The following is a 24,627-nucleotide window of genomic DNA, read 5'->3' as shown; positions in this document are numbered from 1 at the left end:
GGGGGAAGTGGGGATAAGGGGGGGGGGCGGGCGGGGAAGCTACAGCTGGAGAGGGGAAATGAGAATTCCCGTCCATCCTTTCTTGAGGTGTAACTCTTAAAAGTGGTGGTCTGCGCTATTCGCCAGATCTCTAGGGAAAAGTAGCGGGGGACGGGGGTAGCAGGTGCAAGACCACCCAGGACACAGCCACCATCCGAACTAAGGAGGCTGTCAAAACGCCAACAGTCTAGAAGGCAGTATCTAGTAGGGCGCTGCTGAGCCAGGTGGCTGCTGCAGCTGGACGTGTGTGTGTGTGTGTGTGTGTGTGTGTGTGTGTGTGTTACAAGGGGGAGAGTGTGGCCACTGCTGTTGCACTCTCCAGTGCGCATAGCCCCTTCCTCTTCTATTCCCAACTCTCCCGGTTTTTGTTGTTGTTGTTTCCCCCGATAAAAGGTTAATCTGTCTCCACTGGCCAAATTCGTTTCTCATCCCCAACTGCAGGGCCCTCAAACTCTCTCTTCACTTTGCCAAGGTTGGGTGCGCTCTTAGGGGAGCAGTACTTTTTTAGAAGGAAGCCACTTCATCCCCATCTCAAACCCTCTAGCGGCTGGCCGCCCATCCCCGAACCCTAGCGGCACCTAGTTCAACCCCTCTCCTTTTCTCTCTCTCTCTGGCCATCACTCCTGGGCTCCTTCATGTGCACCCTGCGCAGTACCAGGTCTGCTGCAGGAGCTGCCACTGCCGCCTCACCAGCTGGCTGGGGACCAGGAGGGAGGTGGCGCGACCCAGAGGCTGCAGGAGGGAGGGAGGGAGGGAGAAAAGAGAGGAGGGAGGGAAGCCAATCCTCGGAGTAGCCTGCCCCCCTCCCTCCCGCCGGAGCGGGGCCGTCAAACGCAAACACGCGCGCACGCACACCCGCGAATACATACACTCGGGCTCCCTCCGGCGCGCACGCACAGCGCCTCAGGCAGACCAGAGCGGCGGCTGCCTCTCTGGACTCCTGGACGCCAGAGTCTTAGGATCCTCGGGCAGCTGATGCGCCTTTGCCTGTCCCTATCCCTACCCTTCAGTTCCTCCAGGGCTGCGGGACCCCTCCCGCCGCCGCCGCCACCTCGCCCGCCACCCGGCGAGGAGCTGGCTGGCCGGCCGCTGCCACGCAGTTCCCTCTTCGTCCCCGAGGTAGCTCCGTCGCGGCTCCTGTCTTGGGCTTCGTCGTGTTCCTGAGCTTCAGAGGCTGAGCAGAACAAACTTCGCAGATCGGCTGTCGCGCGGCGGGCACCCCGCGTGCCCCGCGCGCCCAGGTGGGCACGGGGCTTTTGGATCTTGGGGCATCGGGTTTCCTCGCCCGTTGCCCCTGCTAGATAGACTTTATCCCTGCTTGCAGGGATTCTAGAGACTCCTTCACTTAGCAAACTTTCTATTTCCCCCTACCCAAGGGGGGTGAAGAAAGCTAGAGGGAGAAGCAGGTCCCCGCGGGGCAACCGCCACACTGGAGGCGATTAGCTGGGCCCCGCTAGCCGGGGAACGCATCAGGGATGGGGAACCCCTCCCTGGGTCTCCCTCTGTCCCGGCTACCGATCCTGCCCCAACCGAGCCCGCAGGCTCGAGGGGCGAGGTGCCCAGGACCAGGCAGCCCGCGCGGAACGAGCTTGGCCCATCCATCCGCACGACCATCCGCACTGGGGCAAACCGCTTGACCCAGGCCTGGCATAGGGTGTCCCGGGTCCAGGATCGCTGGCCTCCGCGCCAAAGCAATGTCATCAACATGTCCACCATCTCGCGTGTCCCGGTGGTGATCACCACGCCCGCGGACCCCCCTGTGTACGCGGAATCCGTTGCACTGGGTGCTCCTGAAGAGCCCGCTGTGCCCGCGGAACCCGCTGCGCCGGCGGAACCCGCTGCGCCCACGGAACCCGCTGCGCCCGCGGAACCCGCTGCGCCCGCGGAACCCGCTGCGCCCGCGGAACCCGCTGAGCCCGCGGAACCCGCTAAGCCGGCGGAACCCGCTGCGCCCGCGGAACCCGCTGCGCCCGCAGAGTCAGTCGAGCCTGCCGAGCCCGGGGCGTCCGCTGGTCCCGCAGAATCCGCAGAGTCCGGGGAGCAGGGTGAGGTCGTTGAGTCCCAGGAGCCCGCGGCACCCGGGGAAGCCCCTCAGCCTTCAGGTGGTGAAGTTCGTGAGAGTGATGATGCCCAAGAGGAGACCGAAATTTCCAACATCAGCTGTGGCATCTGCTGCTACCACCGCTTGCAACTTCGACTCCATCGTAGAGGAGGCTTGGTCAGCGCCGCGCTGCATTGGGATTCTCGTGGTCTGGTTCAACTTCCCTTTAGCATCTCCTTCTTCGCGGCCATGAAGCGGCAGAACGTGCGTACCCTGTCCTTGATCGCCTGTACCTTCACCTACCTGCTGGTCGGTGCCGCGGTGTTCGACGCCCTCGAGTCGGACCATGAGATGCGCGAGGAGGAGAAACTTAAAGCCGAAGAAGTCCGTCTCAGAGGCAAGTACAACATCAGCTCCGATGACTACCAGCAGCTGGAGCTGGTAATCCTGCAGTCTGAGCCCCACCGCGCTGGTGTCCAGTGGAAATTCGCCGGTTCCTTCTACTTCGCCATCACTGTCATCACAACTATCGGTAAGGAATGGGTGTGCCGCCACCGGGCTCGGGGGAGACACGGGAGGGGTCCAGGAGATGTAGCGCACACGGAGCAATGCTGAGGTGGGGGTGGGGGCTTCCCAGGTTTAAGACAGACCCTGTTTCAGTGTCTCATCCCTCAGGGGCATGACCTCACTCTTCCAGGGGACCCTACCTGGTGCCCCAGACTCCTCTGGTGTTTGGGCCAGGCTTGGGAACTCGCAGAGTCAGTGCTGTTGTCTTGAGGGTGGAGGCGCCACTTTTGCGAAGAGTGGAGCTCTAAGAATAATCCCACAGCCGAACACCCACCCACCTAACGCCCCAGTGTTGGCTGCGCTTCCTTGAGTGGGTTCCAAGCCTTAAACTTACTATCTCTTGGGAAATTTGGGACAAAGCTGGCGGGACATCAAGGTGACAGGAGGTTGTTTATGGAGCTGTATGTAGGAGGGGGGTGGTACTGGTCCTTCCTCACCTGGGGACCTTTTGAGATTTCAGCACCCAATATCCTTCTATTGGGTTGCCGAGAGAGTGTTAGGTCCTGAGAGAAGAGTTTTCTCTTCTATGGTTGGGGTGGGGGTGGCAGCAGGTGACCTGCAATGCGGTCCTGGTGGGTTGGATGTGGGGGTGCTTGTTTGCCCTTGTGGACTGGGACTGTGGACCAGAGGAGTCTGGATGTTGTTTGAAAACTGGGGGAGTTTAACCCTTTTTGGGAAAGAGTCCATCTAGTACAAGATGAGACTGCCTGTATGTAGCTTCCCTGATTCACACAGGTTATGGTTCAGAGGTCAGTCTCTGCTGGATGGATCCCTATGACTGCATCCCCACTGAAGCTGGTGGTTGGGAGACACCCCTGGATTTGCACATGGAAACCTGTGGGAATGGGAAGACCAGACTTTATCCCAGGGGATGTGGTAAATACCTTTCTGGCAGGAGGCAGAATGGTGTCTCTGGCTGGTCACTTGCCCTGTCTTGGCACAATACCTTGGTCCATCTCTTTGGATCGGTAAGAATCAGAATGTGGACTCAAATGTGTGCCCCTGTGTCCTGATACGAAACCCTCTTCACTTATTTCCTTTTCTGGATCTCCCCTCGAATTTTCCCATGCATTTTTAATTTAAAATTTTTTTTTTTTAAATCTGAAGAGCTCTGTGCTGTTGGGGCGGGGGGNGGGTACAGAGGATTTGAGGGTGCCAGCCATATGCAACAGGAAGCACCAGCCTGGGACAGCCTGTCTTTCCTTCTTGTTTGAAAGACTTTTTGAGGGTTGCTTTATTTAAATATGTAAGTTTTCATGTCTGGGGAAAAGGCATCACCTTTATGTTACTCATATAACATAAAGGACATGCTGGCCCTGCTGGCCCCAAAGCCCCCGCCCCACCCCCACCCTGTGGCATTTCCAGGTTGGAAGAGAGGCCACTGGTCACTGCGTCATTTCTGTCTTTGAACTGTCATGGTGATATATGGATGTGTTCTGGGGACAGGTATATTTTCAGGAAGGCAAGAATATTGCCTGTGACACGGAGAGAGGGGAGAAATCTCATGGTGCCCTTAGCGTGCCTTTTGTGCTCTGGGTTTGGAACAGAGACTTTGGTTTTCAGGCTAGTTCCCTGTGGCAAAATCAGCATAGAAAACTGTTGACTACTCCATAGAGGTGGGTGACACTGTGAGAGGGCTGGGTTTGTTAAAAACAAGCATTGTCATGTTGCCACATTTCTTAAAAAAAAAACAAAATAAAACAAAACAGTAAGTGGTCTTGAGGTAGCTTGCACTAACCATTGATATGACTGGCAGTTCTGGACATAAGCGTCTAATGTTTGAAACTCCAAAGAAAATGGTGTAGACAGAAGAGGAGCAAATGCAACTGTTGTCCTGGCCCCTAGAGAAGGATGCTGCCATCAGTATAGGATCAGGGCCACTTGGGAAAGAGGAAAATGATGATTTCTCTAATTTCTTTTATTGGGTTTTCTACTGAGTTTTTGAAAGGTTGAAAACATACACAAGTACATACCTGTGCTTGTGTGTGCATACATACACATACATACATCCACATTCTCATGCATATTCATATGCATGCATACATACATTTACACACATGCACAGACAGACACACACACTCTCACATACATGCACATATGTATGCACTCGCATATATACACACTCACATGCATACATACACATGGACAAGTACATAAACACATACATACATAAATAAACATACCCACTTGCAAGCACATTTGCATACATGCAAACACACACTTGTAGCAGACACACAGTTACAGATACATTCATATATACAGTCATATGCATGCAGATACACATGTATAGGTATACAAACATACATACATACATAATATATACATACATATACCCACTTGTATGCACATTTACATGTAGAAAGAGACATAAGCATACATATACATTCACATACATTCACATATGAGTGTATACTCATATGCATGCACATACACATGCATAGTCATATACATATGCATATACACACATATACACATATGTACATACACATACACATTTGCATTCACATTTACACACATGCAGGCAATGTAGCCATACATATATACATACTTGTAAATATACACATACTCAAATATATTCATATATACATGCATAGGCACACACAGGTGCACACATAGACATACTTGAATCACACATACAAGCACACATACACACATAAGCTCACATGCATGCGCACGCGCGCGCGCGCGCACACACACACACACACACACACACACACACACACACACCTGAAGGCAGCTGAGCTTGTGTGAGAAGCCTAGAATCTGGAGCCTTCCATGCAGGAAGACTACAGTGATGCCATTTTCTGATTTCCAACCTCAGTTTCCTCACCTTGTAGACGGGCTATTATATAGTAACCACTTGACAGGCTGCCTTTTATCATCAGCCATGGGCATGTAGGATCACTCCACAGCCCTGCACATTGAAGCACTTAGTAGATGCCAAATCTATACTCCTGTTTTGGGCTGACTGAGTCTCATGGTGTCTGGTTAGAGAACTATAGGAAATAAAACACCTTCGCAATTCATTTTGGTTTTTTTTTTCTTTTCCTTTAAAAATATAAGTAGAAGTGAAAGTGCTTTTAGGACTAAGAATAAAAAGCAGCCCAAGCCGTGGTACCATAGGAATTGTCTTTTATTGGGCAACGATATCAGCAAGTGGGCTTCATTGTCACAGCTACCCCTTTTTGCCTGACTTTGAGTGATTTCTTGGGTGTGTGCACATCGCCTTTGCACCCAAGACTCTGGTTGTGGCAGGAGCCCCTGGAGCAGGCTAAGGAGCATTGCGTCTCAGATGTAGCTTTAACTCACTCTTTGGAATGGAGTTTCAAACCATGTGTAATTACCACTTTATTCTGAATCTGTAACTATGCTTTCATGGAAGACTTTGGACCAATATGTCAACTCCAGCCCTGGCTGTCTGGGAGTCCTGTGCATGACAACTGCCCTTTCACGTTGCTCTCATGTTGCAGATCTCTTGAATGGAGTTTTCCTGGTTGGTTTTGAACTTGGGTGAGAGCACCCTTTCTTGTAGCCCACTGACCTGATTGGCTGTGCAGTGGGGACCTAGGCAAGTGGGGGAAGTAGACAGTGCTGAGCAGAGTCTACATGGGTCCAGGGGATTTATTGGACTTTTTTCTGCTTGGGGATGAGGTCTTGGAGCTTGCATAATATATGACTGGTATAAACTTATCACCTCCCACAGTGGGAGGTTCAAGCTAAAACTGTCTCACAGTCAGCCTCTTTGCAGAATGTACCAGAGACGGGACTTTCATCTCTCTGTTTTTTTACTGTCTAACGTCTGTGGTCTAGGTTGGTTACCTTTAGGATTATTAAAAAGGAAGACACCAGATACCATCTGCCAAGCTGTGGAGGACAATTTAAAGGCTGGTTTATCATGGAGGAAGGAGGGTGGGCTTGTGGGATTTTCTCTCTAGCTACAGTTTTGAGGAACAGGGAAGAAGCACACACTTTCCTGACTCTCTGAGTCATTCTGAAACTGAGGTTGCTGTCATAGGAGTGAAGGCCACTGTTTTAGGACTGGGGTCTGCAGAAAGAGGCGGGACCTGCTGAGAGGATCCCTAGGGGTTCTTCCCTGTTCTAGACAGACATCAAATTCCTTCCCAAGTCAGAAGCAGATTACTGAACAGACTTTTCACAAAATGGACAGCATTCATCACAGATTTTGAGGTGGTTATGAGCCACATTCACGGCAAGCACCTGCTCTGACTTGCTTGTGCTGCCTGCTTTAAGACCCTGGGGACAGTATAGATGACAAGATAAAGTCTGGCCTCCAGAGAAGGTTCTGGAAGCCCAGTGTGGTAGTCCAGTGTGAATCAAGCACAGCTAAGCTCAGCGAGAGTCTTTACCTGTCCTGTGCCATTCACCGGGCTAAACACACACACACACACACACACACACACACACACACACACACACACACACACTCTCATGAATGCATTCACAGAATCCTTACACACATGTGTGTATGTACTTGTACACACATACACATGCACACTTACTTATACATGGCATCCTTACACACACATGTACACACATACACACTTACTCACACATAGCATGCTTACACACATGCACACACATATGCATAATACCCTTTCACATACACATATACACACATGCACACATATGCACACATGCACATACATGCACACAGATGCACATAGCATCTTTAAACACACATTCACACACATTCAAATACATACACACAGCACCCTTTCAAATACACACACACACACACACACACAAGTATAGCATCTTTATAAACATTTGCATGCATGCACTTGTGCACTAATACACACTTGCACATGAACACTCATGCACACATACCCAGAATCCTTACACACATATATACATTTACTCATAGCAGCTTTACACCCCCATGCAACACCCCCATGCACAGCATCCTTTATGCAAACATACACACTCACACATAAGAACAACATCCTTACACACATGTGTGCATGCACTTGTGAAACCATACACACACATGAGCACTCATGCATGCATACAATGAATCCTTACACACACACAGACACACACACACTCACACAGCATCCTTATGCACACATGCATACACATGCACATTTACACATAGCATTCTTTACACACACATGCACAGCATCCTTTTACAGACATACACACACAAGCACAGCATCCTTATACACATAGGTGCATGCACACTTACTCACACATGTACAGAATTCTTATTCGTGCACACTCACTCAAACAAGACATCCACACACACATGTGTACATGCGCTTATGCACTCATACACAAATACACACTCATGGATACATTCATAGAATCCTTACACATGCACACACACTTATTTACACATTCTTATACACACATGCATACAGATACACAGCATTCTTTCACATATGTGTGCATGTATTTGTGCACACATACACAGATGCACACCCATGCATGTATGCACAGAATCCTTACACACACACACATGTACACTCACACAGCATCCTTACACATACATGCACACACATGCATAGCATCCTTTCACACCCACACATACACACTCACACACACAAGAACAACATCTTATACACATGTGTGCATCCTCTTGTGCACTCATATACACATGAACACTCTTGGATGCATTCACAGAATCCTTACATATACATGCACACTCACTTACAAACCTCATTCTTATACACACATGCTCACACATGCAAGCATCCTTTCACACATACATACACACTCACACACACAAGCAAAGGATCCTTATACACATGTGTATGTACTTGTGTACACATACATACATGCACACTCACTCACACAATGCACACACATATGTACACTCACTTACACAGCATCTTTACACACACATGCATAGCATCATTTCACACACACAAACTCACATACACAAGCCCAACATCTTAAACACATTTGTGCATGCTCCTATGCACTCATACACACGAACACTCATGAATGCATTCACAGAATCCTTACACACGTGTGTATGTACTTGTACACACATACACATGCACACTTACTTATACATGGCACCCTTACACACACATGTACACACATACACACTCACTCACACACAGCATGCTTACACACATGCATGCATAGTATCCTTTCACACATACATACACACTCACACACAAGCACAACATCTTACCCACATGTATGCATGCACATGTGCACACATACACACATGTACACTCATGTACACATGTGCAGAATCCTTACACATATGCACTCTCACTCAAACACAGCATCTTTACACACACACACACACACACACACACACACACACACACACACACACAGAGCATGCTTACCCACCCCAGTTCTTCAAGTGCCACCCTTGCCCTCCTCTTCTCCAGTCAATCTCAGCTTTGTGAATTCTGTTCATTCTTCCTCAGGTCTAAACTGCCTTTTCCCCCTGAACCTACAGTGTCCCACATTGAACTTAGCATAGAATAGGCATCCCACAAAAGACTGCAAAGCTGAAGGTGGATCAATGGGACAGGCTGATGCCTGAGGAATCATGGAGCCTAATATCTCTCTCTCTCTCTCTCTCTCTCTCTCTCTCTCTCTCTCTCTCTCTCTCTCCATCCATCTACTGACCCATGAGCTGATAAGGACACTGCTCTGCTTGAAAGATGAGGAAACTGAGGCAGATAAGGCAATGGACACTAAAGGGGAGGGCACAGAAGAGAATAATGCAAATAGGGTCTCTTTACTTCAGACTATAGCTGGGAAGTCATCCCAAGGGTAATGTGGGTCTATGTGCCCCACCTCACTATTTAGGGAGCCTGCTCAGCCAAACCCAGGTGATGGGTAGCACGGGGAGCAAGAGGGTTCTGAGTTCTCCATATCTATGTGGCCAGCATCTATCATGCCGAGGATGCAGGGGATGCCTGTAGACAGCTCTGCTTCCCTGGATCCTTTCTAGTCCTAGCCTCAGCCATCCTCACTCAGCTCAAGGCTCTCTAGCAACCATCCTGCTTACAGGTACCATGGAGGAAGCAGGGGGCAGGGCTGTTGATTTGGGGTAGCATCACAGACACTTTTCCCTAGATGTGCAGAGATGCCCTGGTGCTCTGAAACAATAATGAAATCAGAGGCAAGGACCCCCCCCCCCCAAAGGCATCTGCCACATTCACATGCTCTGTTCTGTCTTACCTAACCTAGGAAGACCAGAGAGGGAAGAGTTGGAGCAGGAGGTAAATGTCCTATGGTAGGTGCCCTAATAATGGTTGTCCATGTACTTACTATGGACACCTCTATCTATCCATGTCTATGCACACATGCACTCATTCACTTTGTGACCTCACAGCCACCCAAATCATTCTGCCACTCACCATTGTATCTTGTAATCTTCTGTGGGCCTTGTCATTCATTGCCTCACCCACCCAACACTGTCATCCCTACCCATATATCACTAATTCCCTATTAGCCAGTCATCATCCAGTCCTCGATGCACTTGGACAGTTATTCCATCAGCAAACATCACACTAGTCACCTGCCATCCAGCTTCTTCGATGGATGCGCACTGTGGTCCCTGCACATCAGCATTGGATACCGTGCCACTCCTCTTCTGAGAACCTGTCATTCATTTCCCCACCAGCCACAGTATTGCTTAGTCCTACATGTGCCCACCCTTCATTTCCTATTAGCCACCAGTGAAAACTCACTTCTCTCACTGTCCCACCCACTCTCATATCACCACTCTCCCATGAAACTCCTCTATCTGACACGAGCTCTTGCTTTGTCCTACATTACCTGTCATCAGTTGCCACCTGTGCATTGTTCAGGCTGCTGTACATCTGCCTTCCTCCCCTTTCATCAACCACTGCACCATCAAGTTTTCTACACATATACAATTCCTTCGCACATCTGTCACTGTGTCACTTGAGGAGCCTCCATTCCTCTGTCATTCATTCTTCTACCTGACACTGTAACTATTGCTCAGTTACTGAGCACCTCTTGTCCGTTCCTCTACATTACGATCATGTTCATGGTCTTCCATAGAACAACTCATTTCTGTCTCATTATTGGAGCATTTGGTCCCTCCACCCACATGCCATGTACACCCCCATTCCCTTAGTGCTCCCCTTTCACTACACGTTACTCAGTGCTCCCTGGACTTGCCATCCACTTCTTTATCTCTATCAACTTTCCATTCCCCTTCCTCCCTACCATTATCTCTTCAACTATCTCCTTCTTGCATACTTCTTTTGCACAGTCCTCCCCGCAATTGTCACTCAAACATCCAGCTGCCATCTCATCATTCAGTTCTCTCATCATTCACTTGTCACTCATCCCCCATCCTGTCTTGGTTTGCCTAAGTTCTCCACACTCCCATATCATATCTACCATTGTCTTAGCTTTCCATAATCTCATATACTTTCCCTCTGAGATATCATCACTCACGTGTCTGGGAAGTGTCCATACTTCCACCTGCCATTGTAACTTAGTTCTTTCCACATATCACCCACTTCCTAGGCCACCATCCTCTCAGTCACCTACAGATTGGATATCCATCTCCTCATCTTTTATTGTGTCATTTGAACTTCCAGCTACCTGTCACTCAGCCCTCATCTACCACTGTAACTCTCAGCTCTCTAGCTTCCCTCTTATTCATTCCCCCATTTACCACTGCACCACACATTCTTCCATTCATTTGCTATTCATTTTCTATTAGACCCTAAACCCCTCCAACCTCCATGGCCTCCCTCTGTGTCACTATCTCTCTAAGCCAGTCCATTGTCTCACATGAATTGTTCAGTTCTTGCCCACCCGGCAGTCATTCTCACACCTGCCACTGTCTACTTCATTTCTTCAAGTGCTTCCCATTCATTCTCCATCTGCCAGGGCCCAGGTAGTTCCTCCTCCCACCTGTCTTTTTTTCTACATTCACAATTGTCCCATCAGTTCTTTCTATACTTGTCACTTGTTCCCTGACTACCACAGTGCCATTGACCTTTTATTTTTTGTCACCTAAACATGTCCCTCTTTCTGTTATCCGCCATTGTGTTACTCAGTTGTCTAGCTACCTCCTGTTCATTCCTCTACCCTTCCTTTAGTCACCCACACAGTCCTGTCCTTCTGCTATCTGCTAGTGTATCATCCACTCCTAAATGCACCTGCTATGCACTGTTACATCATTAAATCCTCCTTGTACCTCTCATCTGTTCCCAGACGCACCACATCACTCATGATTCAGGGCACAGACCATCCACTCCACTCTACACCATCAATCCCACTGTCTACCTTGCACCTGTCATTAATCCTCCTATGCATCATTACATCACACAGTCCTTTCATATTCAGTTCTCCTAAGGACTGTCCCTCATCCCCTCTGAGAATTATTAGATCATTTAATCCTCCACACACTCGCCACTCATTTCCCTATGGACCATGCCATCCCCCAGAGTCCCATGTTGTCACTAAAACTATTGCATCACTCAGTCCTCATTGTACCCATCTTCTATTCCCCCTTTATGTCGTGACATCACTTATTCCAAACATCACAACCTCGTTCAGTCCTCCACACAGCTATCATTAATTATCCTATACACCATGAAATCAGTCAGTCCTCCATGACTGTCTCTTCATTTCCCATATCCATCACACCATTCACTCATTCCTGCTCCTGTCATTTATTGTCCTCTTCAGCATCTCATTAGTTCTCTGTGTGTTTGCCATTCCTTCCTCCATGTGCCTGTTGTTCACTCCCCTATACATCATTATGTCACCCAGTTCTCCATGAACCTGTCACTCATTCTAAGCACCAATGATTTCACTCTATCCTCTATGCTCCCACCAATCATCCCTCTGTACACCATTACATCATTCAGTTCTCCGTGCACCTGCCACTCATTCTCTCATGGACTGTTTTGTTACACAGTTCTCCATGTAACCATAATTTATTACCCATCAGCCACTGGATCTTTCAGCCATTCACTTGCTTACCACATTTTCTCCCTTTGTTAAGGTGTCACTGACTCTTCCATGCAATTCTCACAGTTTCCCCATTAGTCCCCATGTGTCACATTATGCTCAATACACCTGTCATCATTTATCACTTTCCAGAATGTCACTCAATTCTTTTTTGAGACAGGGTTTCTCTGTGTAGGCTTGGCTGCCCTGGAACTCATTCTGTAGACCAGGCTGGCCTCAAACTCATGGAGATCCACCTGCCTCTGTCTCCCAAATGCTGGAATTAAAAGCATGCACAACCAATGCCTGACTGTTGCTCAATTATACATGCATCTATAATTCATTCTTCCACTCGTCATTGTATTTTATCATTCATCTCCATTTCTGCAGACGTAGCCTGCATCCCTATCTGAGCCTTAGCCTGCATCCCTGTATGAGCCAGTCATTTCTCCTTTGCTTGCATCATCGCTGTCTGGGCACATCATCCCTTCTCCAACCTTCCACCATATCCTCACTCCTCCATTTGCTATTGCCTCGCCTAGTCCTTTATGCACCTGTAAATCAATCCTTCCTCTGCTCTATCAATATTCTATACACTACCCATTCATCCTTCCATTCATGGTAACACCCCACCACATACACGCTAGCCTTTTATTCTCCTCTCTAACTTTGTCTCATGTCATTATCTCGAGCATCTGATACTGTATCTGTCACTGTCTCCATCTCTTTCCTTTCTACATCTGCTATTGTGTTTGTAAATGTACTCATCCTCCTATCTTCTGGTCTCTTTCTCCTTCATACATGTATCACCAATTTTCTGGCCTGGTGTTTTTCTTATTCCCCCTCAACTCTGCCATTTGTTTTCCTATGCATCTTTGTGTAACCTCATCTTCATCCACCCTCTACTATTATGTTACTTGCTCCTCACTTGCAATGGCCATTGTATCACAATTGCACCTTTCATTTATCTGCTCTTGTATCATTCTGTCATTCAAATACCTGTCATGTTCCTCCAAGTCTCCCTTGTATTCAAGGTTTACTCTACACTCACCATCCACTTCTTTATCTGCTATTAAATTACTAAGATCTTTCATGTCATTCCTTCCCACATTTGCCATGATATCATGCTTTTGGGCACCTGTCATTCATCTAACAGACCCTTCTCTATCATTTAGCCCTCCATGTAGTCATTCCTCCATCACCATTCAATCACTCTGTCCACTTTGATCCTTTCATTCACTTCCACATTTAATAAGACCCTGATGTACCCAGGCAATCCCCCTCACAAACTGGGGTGGTGTTTGAGTCACTTCCTGATTGTTGATTCTGGGTGAGATATGATGGTAGCTGATACAGGACAGGGCAGGAAAAGCTGAGCATGGAGTCCTAGTGTAAGGATGCAACAGGATTTGGGATACTTGTTTAAAAAGACATCCATGGTAGGAGGTCCTAGAGATAAGCTCTTTTCTGACAATACCTGGATGATGAGGAATTCTGGCTGTGGAGAGGGTTAGTATGGTGTTTGTTGGGGACAATGTTCAGGCCAGGAGACCCTAAACACAAAAGAAGTGGAAGCTAATGTGTATTGAGCTACAAAATGAACATTTCATCACTGGGAAGAAGTAGTAAGTGATGGTAGAGAAGGCTTACAGAATATACAAAAATACACTCACTTCTCTCCTTTCACCTTCTTGGTATTGTCCATGCATGCTTCTAGAATCATCCAGCAATTGTACAGTTCTGCTTATAGCATAGAACCCAAGAAACTGAACTGATAAAATAATAGTTGTCTTTGTAAATTGGAAAGCCTGGGTAAGCAAATACCTGCAGAAATTCAGTTTTATATCTTCCAGCTCAGCTATCTAGCTCAAAAGCTCTGATTGGCATATGTGTTTTATTTGGCTCTTACATTGTTCAAAAATATGAAGCACTAGCTAACAACATCTATCAATTTTATTATAGTAGGTTTCCTTGATATTTGCTTTACTACTTAGGAAAGCTTATTTTACTTTATTTAGTTTTATTCCCCCGCCCTAGCTTCAAGTATAAGCCTTTTTCTTTCCGTTAAATACAAAAGGCTATGTGTTGTCCTCTGTTTGCCACTTTGACTGGATCTTATCTTCACCGATTTGTAAAGAATTTGCAAATAAGTGTTTTTCTTACAACCAATGATCTGCAGATGATTTTCAAATAAGCTTTTTATTCTTATAATCAATTATTTATAAATTATTTATGAGTTTGGTTTTTTAAAATTCAATGGTTAAGTGTGTGAGTTGCATGCACATGAAAGCTTGTTACCAGAGAGATTAGAATCATGAGCTTTGAAGCTGATTGTCATAGGCTGTTGCTTGTTGAGCAACCTTGGGCATGAGATTTGACCTCTCTGTGCTTTGGCCTTTGCCATTTATAAGATGTGGAGAATAATAATCACAAAATGGCTGTTAAGGTGTTTGGGATAGTTGGATTTATTTCTTATTGCATTCTAAACATTTAAAACAGCTAACATGTACTATGTGCAATAGTCTATAAGCACATTTCAAATTTACAGTTTCTCTATTTTAAATTTTTTGGGGGGGTTTCTTTGTTGCTAAAAATTTATCTTTTGATGAGTCCTACAACTATTTGAAAACATTTATTTCTTTGTTGTATGTAAAGTTATATACATTTCTATTAGTTTGAACTCACACATGTTTTCTCTTTCAAGAGTTGGAAAAGATTATTGGCTTACACGCACTGAATTTAGCACACAGTGTCTCAGGCTATCATCATATTAACGTGTATGCCTAACTTGTTCACGTGCTCTCTAGGATCACCATTATCCCAGGACCCATCACTCACATACCCCAGTCACTCGGCTCCTTGGATATTTCAATGTATGATCCTTGCTTTATAGTCTGTTCATTGCTATTATTAAGTCTGCTTGGATCCTGAGAGTGTTTCACTAGCATCTCATTAGATGCTTTGCTATTGAGGTTTATCACTGTCTCTTTGAGTCAGGAAAACTGCTTTTCATGCTTTGAAGCTATGTGGTTAGATGCATCCAGGTTCATGCTTGTGATTTTTTTTTTCTTGGTAGAGACAACAAGATTCTTTATTGTGTATGATGCTTTTTATCTGAAGCTTCCTTTCTGTCCTAACGATTCTGGAGTCTGCTTTGTTTCATTAGCATTTGTTATGTGAATGTTAATGTTTTTAGCTTGTTTTTACACTTTTTCTTCTAGGAAGATTTTTGACATGGCTTGTAACAAAAGATACAAATATAGGTATACAGGTGAAAAGTTAGTGTGAAAATCTGGGGATCCGTGCACACTCACCCCTGTAGGAAATGATAGTGCACACTCACCCCTGTAGGATGTGATAGGAGTTCACAGTTTCTTGGATAGAAGGGGCAAGAAGGAAACAAATGCTCTAGGTGCCATCACTAGGAACAAATGGCGCTGAGCTGCACAGGTATGTAGCCTTGTGGCTTTACTGAATGCCATTGCTTTCATACGCGGAACATGGATGAGAACCACGCTAAGCCCAGGATGTGCAAAAACAGGAAAGACCTTGGACTACTCAGGTGAGTGATGCTTCTATCAGTCTTCAGGCCTCACTGCTCAGGATTATTTGGGGCTTAAGCTCCTTTGATATTTCTACTTTATCTTCCCTGACATGATCCTGTGCCAAGCACATTGTTGTTCAAGGCAGAAAGGATGGGAAATGCCAGAAGGGTTATTTTAGCCAAGATTATCCTAACACCTTTCTAGAAGTCCTACCCAATTTTTTTTTCCCTCTCTCTATCCTATAGGTTATAAATGGGTCATATGGCCACATTTACCTTCTCACTTTGAGGTTTAGACTCTGATTATGAAATGAGTCTGAGCACAGGTTTGGCTATTAAATGTGAGGGCTCATGATGGAGCCTTAGGGCTTGCTCCTAAAGGCAAAAGCCACTAGCTGCTGTTTTGCTATCAGGATATCCTCAGGGACCCCATAAAAGTGAGAATAGATGATGGATCCAAAATAGGTGCTGGCAGGGGAGCACCCCTGAGAGTGAAGGGGTGGAGGTGTGAGCAAGAGGAAGCTGGCATCAGGGGAGGACTTTTTAGAGCAGAGGGGAGGATGGTGATCAGGAGGAAGCTGGTGGCAGAGAGTACTTGAGAGTAGAAGGAGGAGGTGAAGGGTGGGTGAACCTCTTTCTGGCGGACTTCTTTTCCTCCTGTTCTCTAGACATCTGTTCTGTACCCCATCCCTCAGGAGAGGACTCAAAAGCTAACAGAATATAATTTTTTCCATCCTCTTAAGCATCTGCCCTGAGCCCAGCAGTATTTCTTTATAAAGCAGGGTGCCAAGCACCCATTTCCCTCCAAATGCTTTTTCCTTCCTACAGGTGGCAATTGCCATTAGTGTCAGGATTTTGCCCTCTCCATACAGTAGAAGGGAACTGCTGCATTCCCTTTGGTCCTTGATGTTCCTGACTGAAGTCTTCCCTTTCCCCACACTCAGGAGACCCAGTCATTGGGACTGCTTTCTCCCTCTCCTTCCTTCCCTCCCTTCCCTTCCTTCTCCCCTTTCTCTCTCCCTCTCTCTTTCTCTTTTCTCCTGCTCTGGGTTCTGCTCTCCAGCTCAGCCTAGATCCATTCTGGGCATGTGTAAGTCCCCTGTCTGGTTTTTGGCTTCCTTTGGGGGATGATCTAAGCATTTGTTTTAAAGGGCTGGCGGGGGAGGAGGGACACAGGCATTATGCAACATTGTACTCTGACGATGTTCCACACCTGGCCTCCTCCCAGTTGCATGAATTTGTGGTGGCTCAAGGCTGGTATTAATATACATTAAGTCAGTACCCTGTTTGAGAGCCATCATTGCCTCTTTGTGAACCACATAAATGATTACCATGACCTTTGAAGTCCAAACTCTTGCTGAGATGTAGCCTTGACTCTCATTTCACCCCCTGCACCATGCAGACCAAGTCATGGGCTATGGTGGACTCCCTCAACACTCAACATCCCTTCTCTGTGCATCTCTCTCTGGCTGTTAGATGCTTCTCCTGTCTCTGTAGCCTCAGGGCTCTGGCCAGCTAAGCACCTGTCAACCTGTGTCATATCAGTTTTTTCCCAAGCCAGACTTTGTGCACTGCCCCCAGGACCTCTGGCCAGGGACCATGTTGTTACCTGCCCGTGGCTGAGTTGTCTGCCCACCAGTGTCTAGCACCAAGCAGGCCCTCAGAGAATGTTTGTTGAATGAACATAGGCATGTAAATGGGACAGCTTTCACGAGAGCTATATTTAACTGTTCGAGAATATTCTCTGGGTCTTTCAAAAAAAGCAAATCTTGAAAAACAGCAGCCCACAAATCCGAACAGCAGGTGTTTGCAAGAAGTGGTGGGTGGTCTAACAGGAGACTGTCTGTTTCACATGGGATTGAGATCATCCTGTGCCCCTCTGACTTTCTGTATGGTCTAAGGTGCCTGCTGGCTTCCCAGGTTCTGTTGGAACTTTCAGAAGGAGACGCCCTAGGAAAGTGTCCCTTCCCCCATACCCCCATGGCTTGTATTTCTGAGCTTTTGGCACAGTGCTATAACTGTCCCCATTCTTAGCTGTCCATCTGTCAGTTCAATCCTGGGGTCACTGTGCTGACATCTTTGCCAAGTAGGAGAAATCTAGATGGATAGGGCAGCACTATAGGTTGCTGGGGACCTCATCACCATGGGCCATTGACTTTGTGGGGTTCCTAGAGAGGCCGACCCTAATTTCTGGATCTGAGGGCAGAAGGTATTCAGTGGCTCTGTATTATGTGCCCTCTGCTTGGGGGCAAACTTCCTCTACCACTAGCCTTGGCTTCGGTCCCAAATAAACCTTCAGAGCCATAAGGAAATCTTCAGAGGCAGGTCCTGACTTATGGCATGTACAGACTACCTGTCACACCTTCCCCTTTTCTCCCCTACTATTGTCCATACTCAGTGTTTCCACCTGTAAAGTGGGTAGAAATGGCTGCTTCCCAGAGACTCTGTGAGATCTGATGTGACAGTGGATGAGGCACTTGGCTGGGGCTCTGGGTCAGAGCCAGGGAGACAGACAGTACATGGCTCTTTAGTATTCACATCATTGCCTGCAGAGGTATATGCTGCAGCTCCAAAAGTAGTGAAACAGCCATGGATGTCAGAACTATGCTTGGGGTGATGGAGGCCTTGCTTGCTGCCTCTCCTCCAGCACAGGACTGTTTCATGTCCCCTCCAAGGTATGCTGTGGGACTCACAAGCCTTCAGAATTGTTACCTGCTAAATCAGGGCAATGGGAAGTTGAGCAGGAGACCAGACAGGGTGCTCTATGATCTGGCCATAGAGCTCTTGGCCACAGCTAGGCTACTTGACTCTTTGCCACACTAAGGGTGCAGGCATTGCAACTTCAGGCCCCTGCTTCCCACCACTGCTGTCCAATGCTGTGCCTGAGTTCTTGGCTGGTCTAGGCAGAGGCACTGCCAGCAGGAAGAGAGGGTGCCAGTTCCTGCCAGTCTCAGGCACAACTCCCAGGTCCCTGTAGTCATGGGTTGAGACCAGGTGACTCAAAGGAAGAGATTGATGGGGAAGGGTCTGTGTCTGGGAGGGTCTGGTGTTAGCAAGTGATGACACTCACTTCTTCCATACAGCTGTGACATTGTAGGGTAGCTAGTTATTAGAAAGACCAGGAAGTGAGCATGCAAGAGACATATGCTTTCAAGCAGGGATAAACTTTGGAAGGTGAAGCCTCAGTGTGGGGGAGCTTAGTTCAAGCTATAGTAACAAGCTTATAAATAACAGCAGTTTATTTACTGCAATTCTGGAGCCTAGAAGGCCGAGGCCAAGAGCAGACAAGTTAGAGACAAAGACAGAGTTGACATCTCACCTCCCAAAGGTACTATAAGCAAGACCAAGGCTGCCTTCTGTCTGCCAGGTGATGTTTTGAACCTGCGCTGGGTGGATAATTATGTCTTCAAACCTAAGTGCCTAGGAAGACTTGCTGGCCTCATTCTAGTCTGAACAGACTTAGCTAGTGGTGAGTGGGTTAAACTGGGACTGGTTAAACATAGCATTGTGGAGACCCTAAAGATGAGGAGGATCCAGATGCATCAGGGAAGATCCAGATGCTCCAGTTCAAATCCCTTCCCAGTGTCATGTCCCTTACAATGCAGAGGGCTCACCAGTCCCTGGACTCACCAAGCTTTTTCTCTACTCTTGCTCCTTTTCAGTGGCACTTGAGACCCCACAGGCCCCTCTCTGTGTGCCAGCTGTGGGTAATGGGACTCTTGCATGGATTATTCAGAGTCTGGGCCTCCCCTGTCCCACACCCTTCTGTCCTCCTTCCTTAGAGACAGTCCTCAGACCCAGGGCGTTGCCATGGGGATTGTGAGCTGGAGTCTATTTTGAGATCATGTTAGAGTGTGATTTTTAGTTCTGTCTGGGCTGCCTGTTGGTTTCACTTCTTGTCCAATGACTAGCTAGAGAGTTTGGAATGGTTTTGCTACAGACATACTACTCCTTGATGTGACAGACAGGTGATTATCATCCAGTCTGACCAGTTTGCACCTGCTAGTGGTCCACACGTGTCCCTGTGACCAGGGAACAGTAAGGTAGCGGACACCTTCCTGCAGGAGATGTTCTCAGCCAAGATTCAGCACTCCTAGCTGCTCACTCAGCTGACTGCTGCTGGCTGGTCCTGTCTACAGATGGCAAGGGAACAGTAGATGCCCCAGTAGAGAGGGGGAGGGGCCCTTTAGCAGAGAGAATAGCATGGTGAAGGCCAGAAATGGAGGTGCTGGTGACATCTGAGATTAGGGGCTAGTTCAGAGGAAGCAAGGAGGAGTGGGTTCGAAGCTGGAGGTTGCTAGGCTCTAAATGCAGACCCTTCCCATCTCCTATTTGCATTTACTATCCGCTCAGCTCACTCCTAGGCACTAGGTGAGGCTAATTCACCTATACCCAGGGACCATCTCCAACCTCCTTTGCCATCCTCATGAAAAGTATGACACAGAGAAGCTTGGGGGTGGGAGGGCTGAGGGCAAAGCAGAGTTCTGATTCCCACTTTATTTGCCCATCTTTCCCCCTTCCTGGTTCCATTCTGTAGATAGGCAAACTGAGACTCAAAGGGTTCCAGGGACTTTGCCAAGGTTCCATGTCATTGATTTGTCTTTTACTTGCTGTAGGCACAATTCTTTCTCTGAACGCTGTCCTCTCCTCAGGAAAGCCCCTCCTTGGTGACCCAGGGTGGCTACTCTCACTAGCAGAGCCTTGAGATGTGGGGTGTAGGGAGGGGATGTTTCTCTAGCTACAGCGAGCTATTAGGGAGAGCTATTGGCTGCGTTTACTTACATTCTAGCCTATGTAGCCTTTTCTCCAGAAATTTCTCTTTGAAGTTACTTACATGAGAATGTGTGGGGAATTGTCATAGGATTTTTTTTTTTTTAATATAGATGATCAGAAAGTCCCCAACACAGGACCGGGCATCTCTTGATTGAGTGCTCTGTCCCTCCCAAGGCTATGACATCCTTGGTATTCTCTCACCTGAATCTGCTGGGAGTCACCAAATGCTATGTTTCATTTGTTCCCCCAACCCAGCTCAAGGCTTGGGAAATCTGCAGAGTCAGGTTTGAGTGGGGGAGAGCCAGCCAGCCTTGTGTCTGGGTGGTGAGAGGCTATTTTGGGAGCAAGTCAGGGAAAGAGTGCTCTGTTTTGTTTGCTCCTCGTGACTACCAGAGGTAGTGGAGTCCTGCACTCCTGTCCTGGACAGCTAGTGAGCTCCAAGCCAGGGATTGAGCGGGGAAGGAGATGGACGGGTATACTGCATGACAGCTAGAGGCCACATGAGCCTAACCCCCACCTTTTATCACTGTCAGCTTGCTCACCAGCAGTATCTGAGAGAGGAGAATAGAAGAGGGGAGGAGACTCTGATCTCACATAGTAGGCTCATTCCTAGGTCTTCCACCTGACTCCACTCACCTCCCTGGCCATTCCCAGCAAACCTTTGTCCCACCTATTTGCTTACTCATTTTCTCTCTTCCATTCATTTGCCCATTTAAACTATTTGGCTAATCATCTTTCTATCTACCCATTTGCCCATCTATCCTCCATCCACATTCCATATATCCATCTACTGATCTGTCTACTTTTGCTTGTCCATTATCTAGGTACTAATCCACCTTCCACCAACATTCCATGTGCAAATCCACCCATCTCTTCATTATCCACTCCCCATCTATCCATTTGTCCATCCCTTATTCATCTATCCATTTTTAGCTTGATCCCACGCATCTATGAGTCTGTCTTCCACACATATAACACACATCTATCCATCTTTCCATTATTTGTTCACCCACTCATTCATCTTTTCATTCATTGTCCATCCATCCATTCATGTATCCATTATCCACTCATCTGTCTATCTACTGTTCACCTATCTTTCTTCCATACATCCTATAACTACCCATCAGTCCACCCATTTATCCTCTCACCTTTCTATTCCATACATCTACCTGTTCATCTATTGTCCATCAATCCATGTATCCATTCATCTATCTGTATATCCATCTATCCACTCTCCATCTTCCAGCAAACTTGTATCTATCCACAAATCCCCTATCCATTGTACCTCCATCCATATTCCAAACAGCATCCATCTATTATCAATTCACCTTCTATGTATCACATATTCACACATTTCCCCATCTATTGGCCCACTCATCAATTTCCAAAATGCCATTCTTTCATCCCTCATCTATCTACCCATTTGCACCCAATGTTGTAACCTGTGTTTCCTGTCATACTGAATCCCAAAGTAGATGGTACGCAAGATACACTGATAATCTGCTTTCCTTACTAGAGACCATCACTGACCATAAATTTGGCATCTACAGTCACATGTGTTAATCTCATAATATCCCTAGAGGCTTGGATAGATTTGAACAGGGTTCTATGACAAGAGATGGCAGGGATCAAATAGACACCTGAGCAAAAGACTCTTGGAGATCAATTTTCAGCTTGAGAACCACTTAGAAGTCTTTCTGTTCTCTGCAGTCACTGTAGCTGAGGGAAGAGCTTTGGGGCACGGCCTGAGTAGGGAAGACCTCTGTGGTCTTATAGGGACCATCCAGAAAGTCATGGATCTGAGGTCTACTGAGGGCAGTTGATAAAAAGGAGAAAGAGATATGGGGAGCTAGACAATGTCATGTCAAGGGATATAAGAATGTCTATCTGCCTATTGGACACAGACTTCTGGCAGGATCTCAATGTGCTCTGAGGCTGGCTTCTTTTCTAGAAGCTCTGTTCCTTGACAACTGCAGAGATGGGAGCTCAGTGCTATGGACCTTGGGTACCAAAGGTGTCTGATGGCTCATGCCTTTCATGTAAATAATAGAAACAGTCCCAGCTTCCCTGCTGTTTATACAGGAAATTTGAATCACTCTCAACTAGCTCCAACTAGGTGGTTTCATTTTCTTCAGTGACAGCATTCTCACCTCCCACAGGTTGGGGACACTGGGTTAGGCACATCTTAGGTCTCTATTTAGCTTGTCATGTGGCCTCTATACCTCTGAGCCTCTGCTTTCCATGGGTAATAATAGGAGGGCACTTAGGATTTCAGTTTGTCTTTTTGTGCTCTGAGGTTCTAGAACTTGGGCATCAGGTGAGTCCTCACACAACATGGAGCAGAACATTTCAGGAGTCTGTTACCTGAGAGTAAGGCTGGCTGGCACGGGGGAGGGGGTAGTGTGTACTCAGCATAGGCCTCTGTGTGCTGAAGAAGATGGATTTTACTTGAGCTAATAATGATGTTTTGTATTTGCAGAGTGGTTTTATAGGTTTTCAAAGTATGTCCTTATAAGTGTTCTTATTTGAATGTTTACCAAGTGAAGAGTTTGTATATAGTGGGTAAATCAAGACTAGTCCAGGGCCTGGGATGAAGGAAGCAACCTCAATCTTCCTTAGACTTACATCAAAAGAACATATGGTAGTTCCTGTTTTCTTCTTATTTTTCTTATGATTAAAAAATGGACACAACATGTTTATGATATTTACCATTCCAAATTATAAATTTGAGATACATTTTAAGACAATGACCTCTGCCCCTTTGGAAACTACAGGACTGGTAGTTGTGACTTCATTAATACATTAGTAGTTGGTATGTGTTGGACTTGGTAATAGACACACAGGTCACTGCTTCTGCATAGCATTACATGGATATCCCTGAGTAGCTGAGGGATGCTTTTATGGAGATAACAGATGGGGACCTTACAAATTTCATGAGATATGGCAGTAATCCATTTTCACAATGCATACATATGCGTGGGCAGCTGAGTTCTTCCTCAGATCTTGACATACCAAGTTCAGAGGCTAACAGAAATCTAGAGTACAAACCTGCAATCTTAGTAGCATCAGACTTAGAGAGCCCCAGGTGACCTCTGAACTTTGGACAGCTAGGTCTGAAAAGGCCTTAGACCTTACCACATAGAGGCAGGATTTCCTGGGCATTAGTAGTCAGTAACATTTGGCAGTACCAGTGCTTTTATTCTTAGGGACCCCCCCCCCAGAGACCAGTAAGTTCCATATTCCTCCATTTGGAAGATAGTCAAGTTGGCATTTAGTTACTCCCACCCCACCCCCAGCTCTAAGCATGAGGTTCCCCAGGAAAACATTATGGCAGGTAGCATTAGTAGAGTCTTCTTTTATGATGCAGGGATGGGGTTTCAATGTTAGGTGTGAGAAGAAAGAGCAGGGGAGATCCTTATTACACATATGTATTCTTCCTTAGCCATATAGACAGTCCCAGCTTATTATGGTTCAACTCCATCGTAGATAAAAAAGTAATATATAACTGGCAAAAAAAAAAACAATCTAAATTCTGCATTTTTATCTCCTCTCAGGCTAGTATTCTGTGGGTGGTATTCTGTCTACAGTCCTGACAGAGGAAGATGCTGCAGCTCCCACTTGCCATGTGAGCATAGGAAGAACTCTGATCTCTAGACTAGTGCTCTGTGGGTGGTATTCTGTCTACAGTCTAGACAGTGGAAGATTCTACAGCTCCCATTTGCCATGTGAG

The 24,627-nt window shown here is 46.8% G+C and overlaps 1 protein-coding gene across 3 annotated transcripts in view; it reads left to right on the top strand.

The window, feature by feature from the left end:
* Positions 1-930: 930 nt before the first annotated feature.
* Kcnk9 (potassium two pore domain channel subfamily K member 9) overlaps positions 931-24,627 on the top strand; it is a 40,859-nt gene continuing 17,162 nt past the window's right edge. For 2 of the 3 annotated variants that reach the window (XM_029470181.1, XM_029470180.1), the window contains exon 1: positions 952-2,612. In XM_029470181.1, the coding sequence (XP_029326041.1) occupies positions 1,745-2,612 (868 nt within the window). In that variant the 5' untranslated portion in view covers positions 952-1,744. Of the gene's footprint in view, positions 2,613-24,627 lie in introns of all 3 variants that reach the window. The other variant, XM_021184189.2, reaches the window with a different exon arrangement.

The sequence above is a fragment of the Mus caroli genome, chromosome 15 (genome assembly GCF_900094665.2).
Source record: "Mus caroli chromosome 15, CAROLI_EIJ_v1.1, whole genome shotgun sequence".
Lineage (NCBI taxonomy): Eukaryota > Metazoa > Chordata > Mammalia > Rodentia > Muridae > Mus > Mus caroli.
Note: the sequence above shows the minus strand (reverse complement) of the source record. Positions and strands in the feature narration are given on the sequence as shown.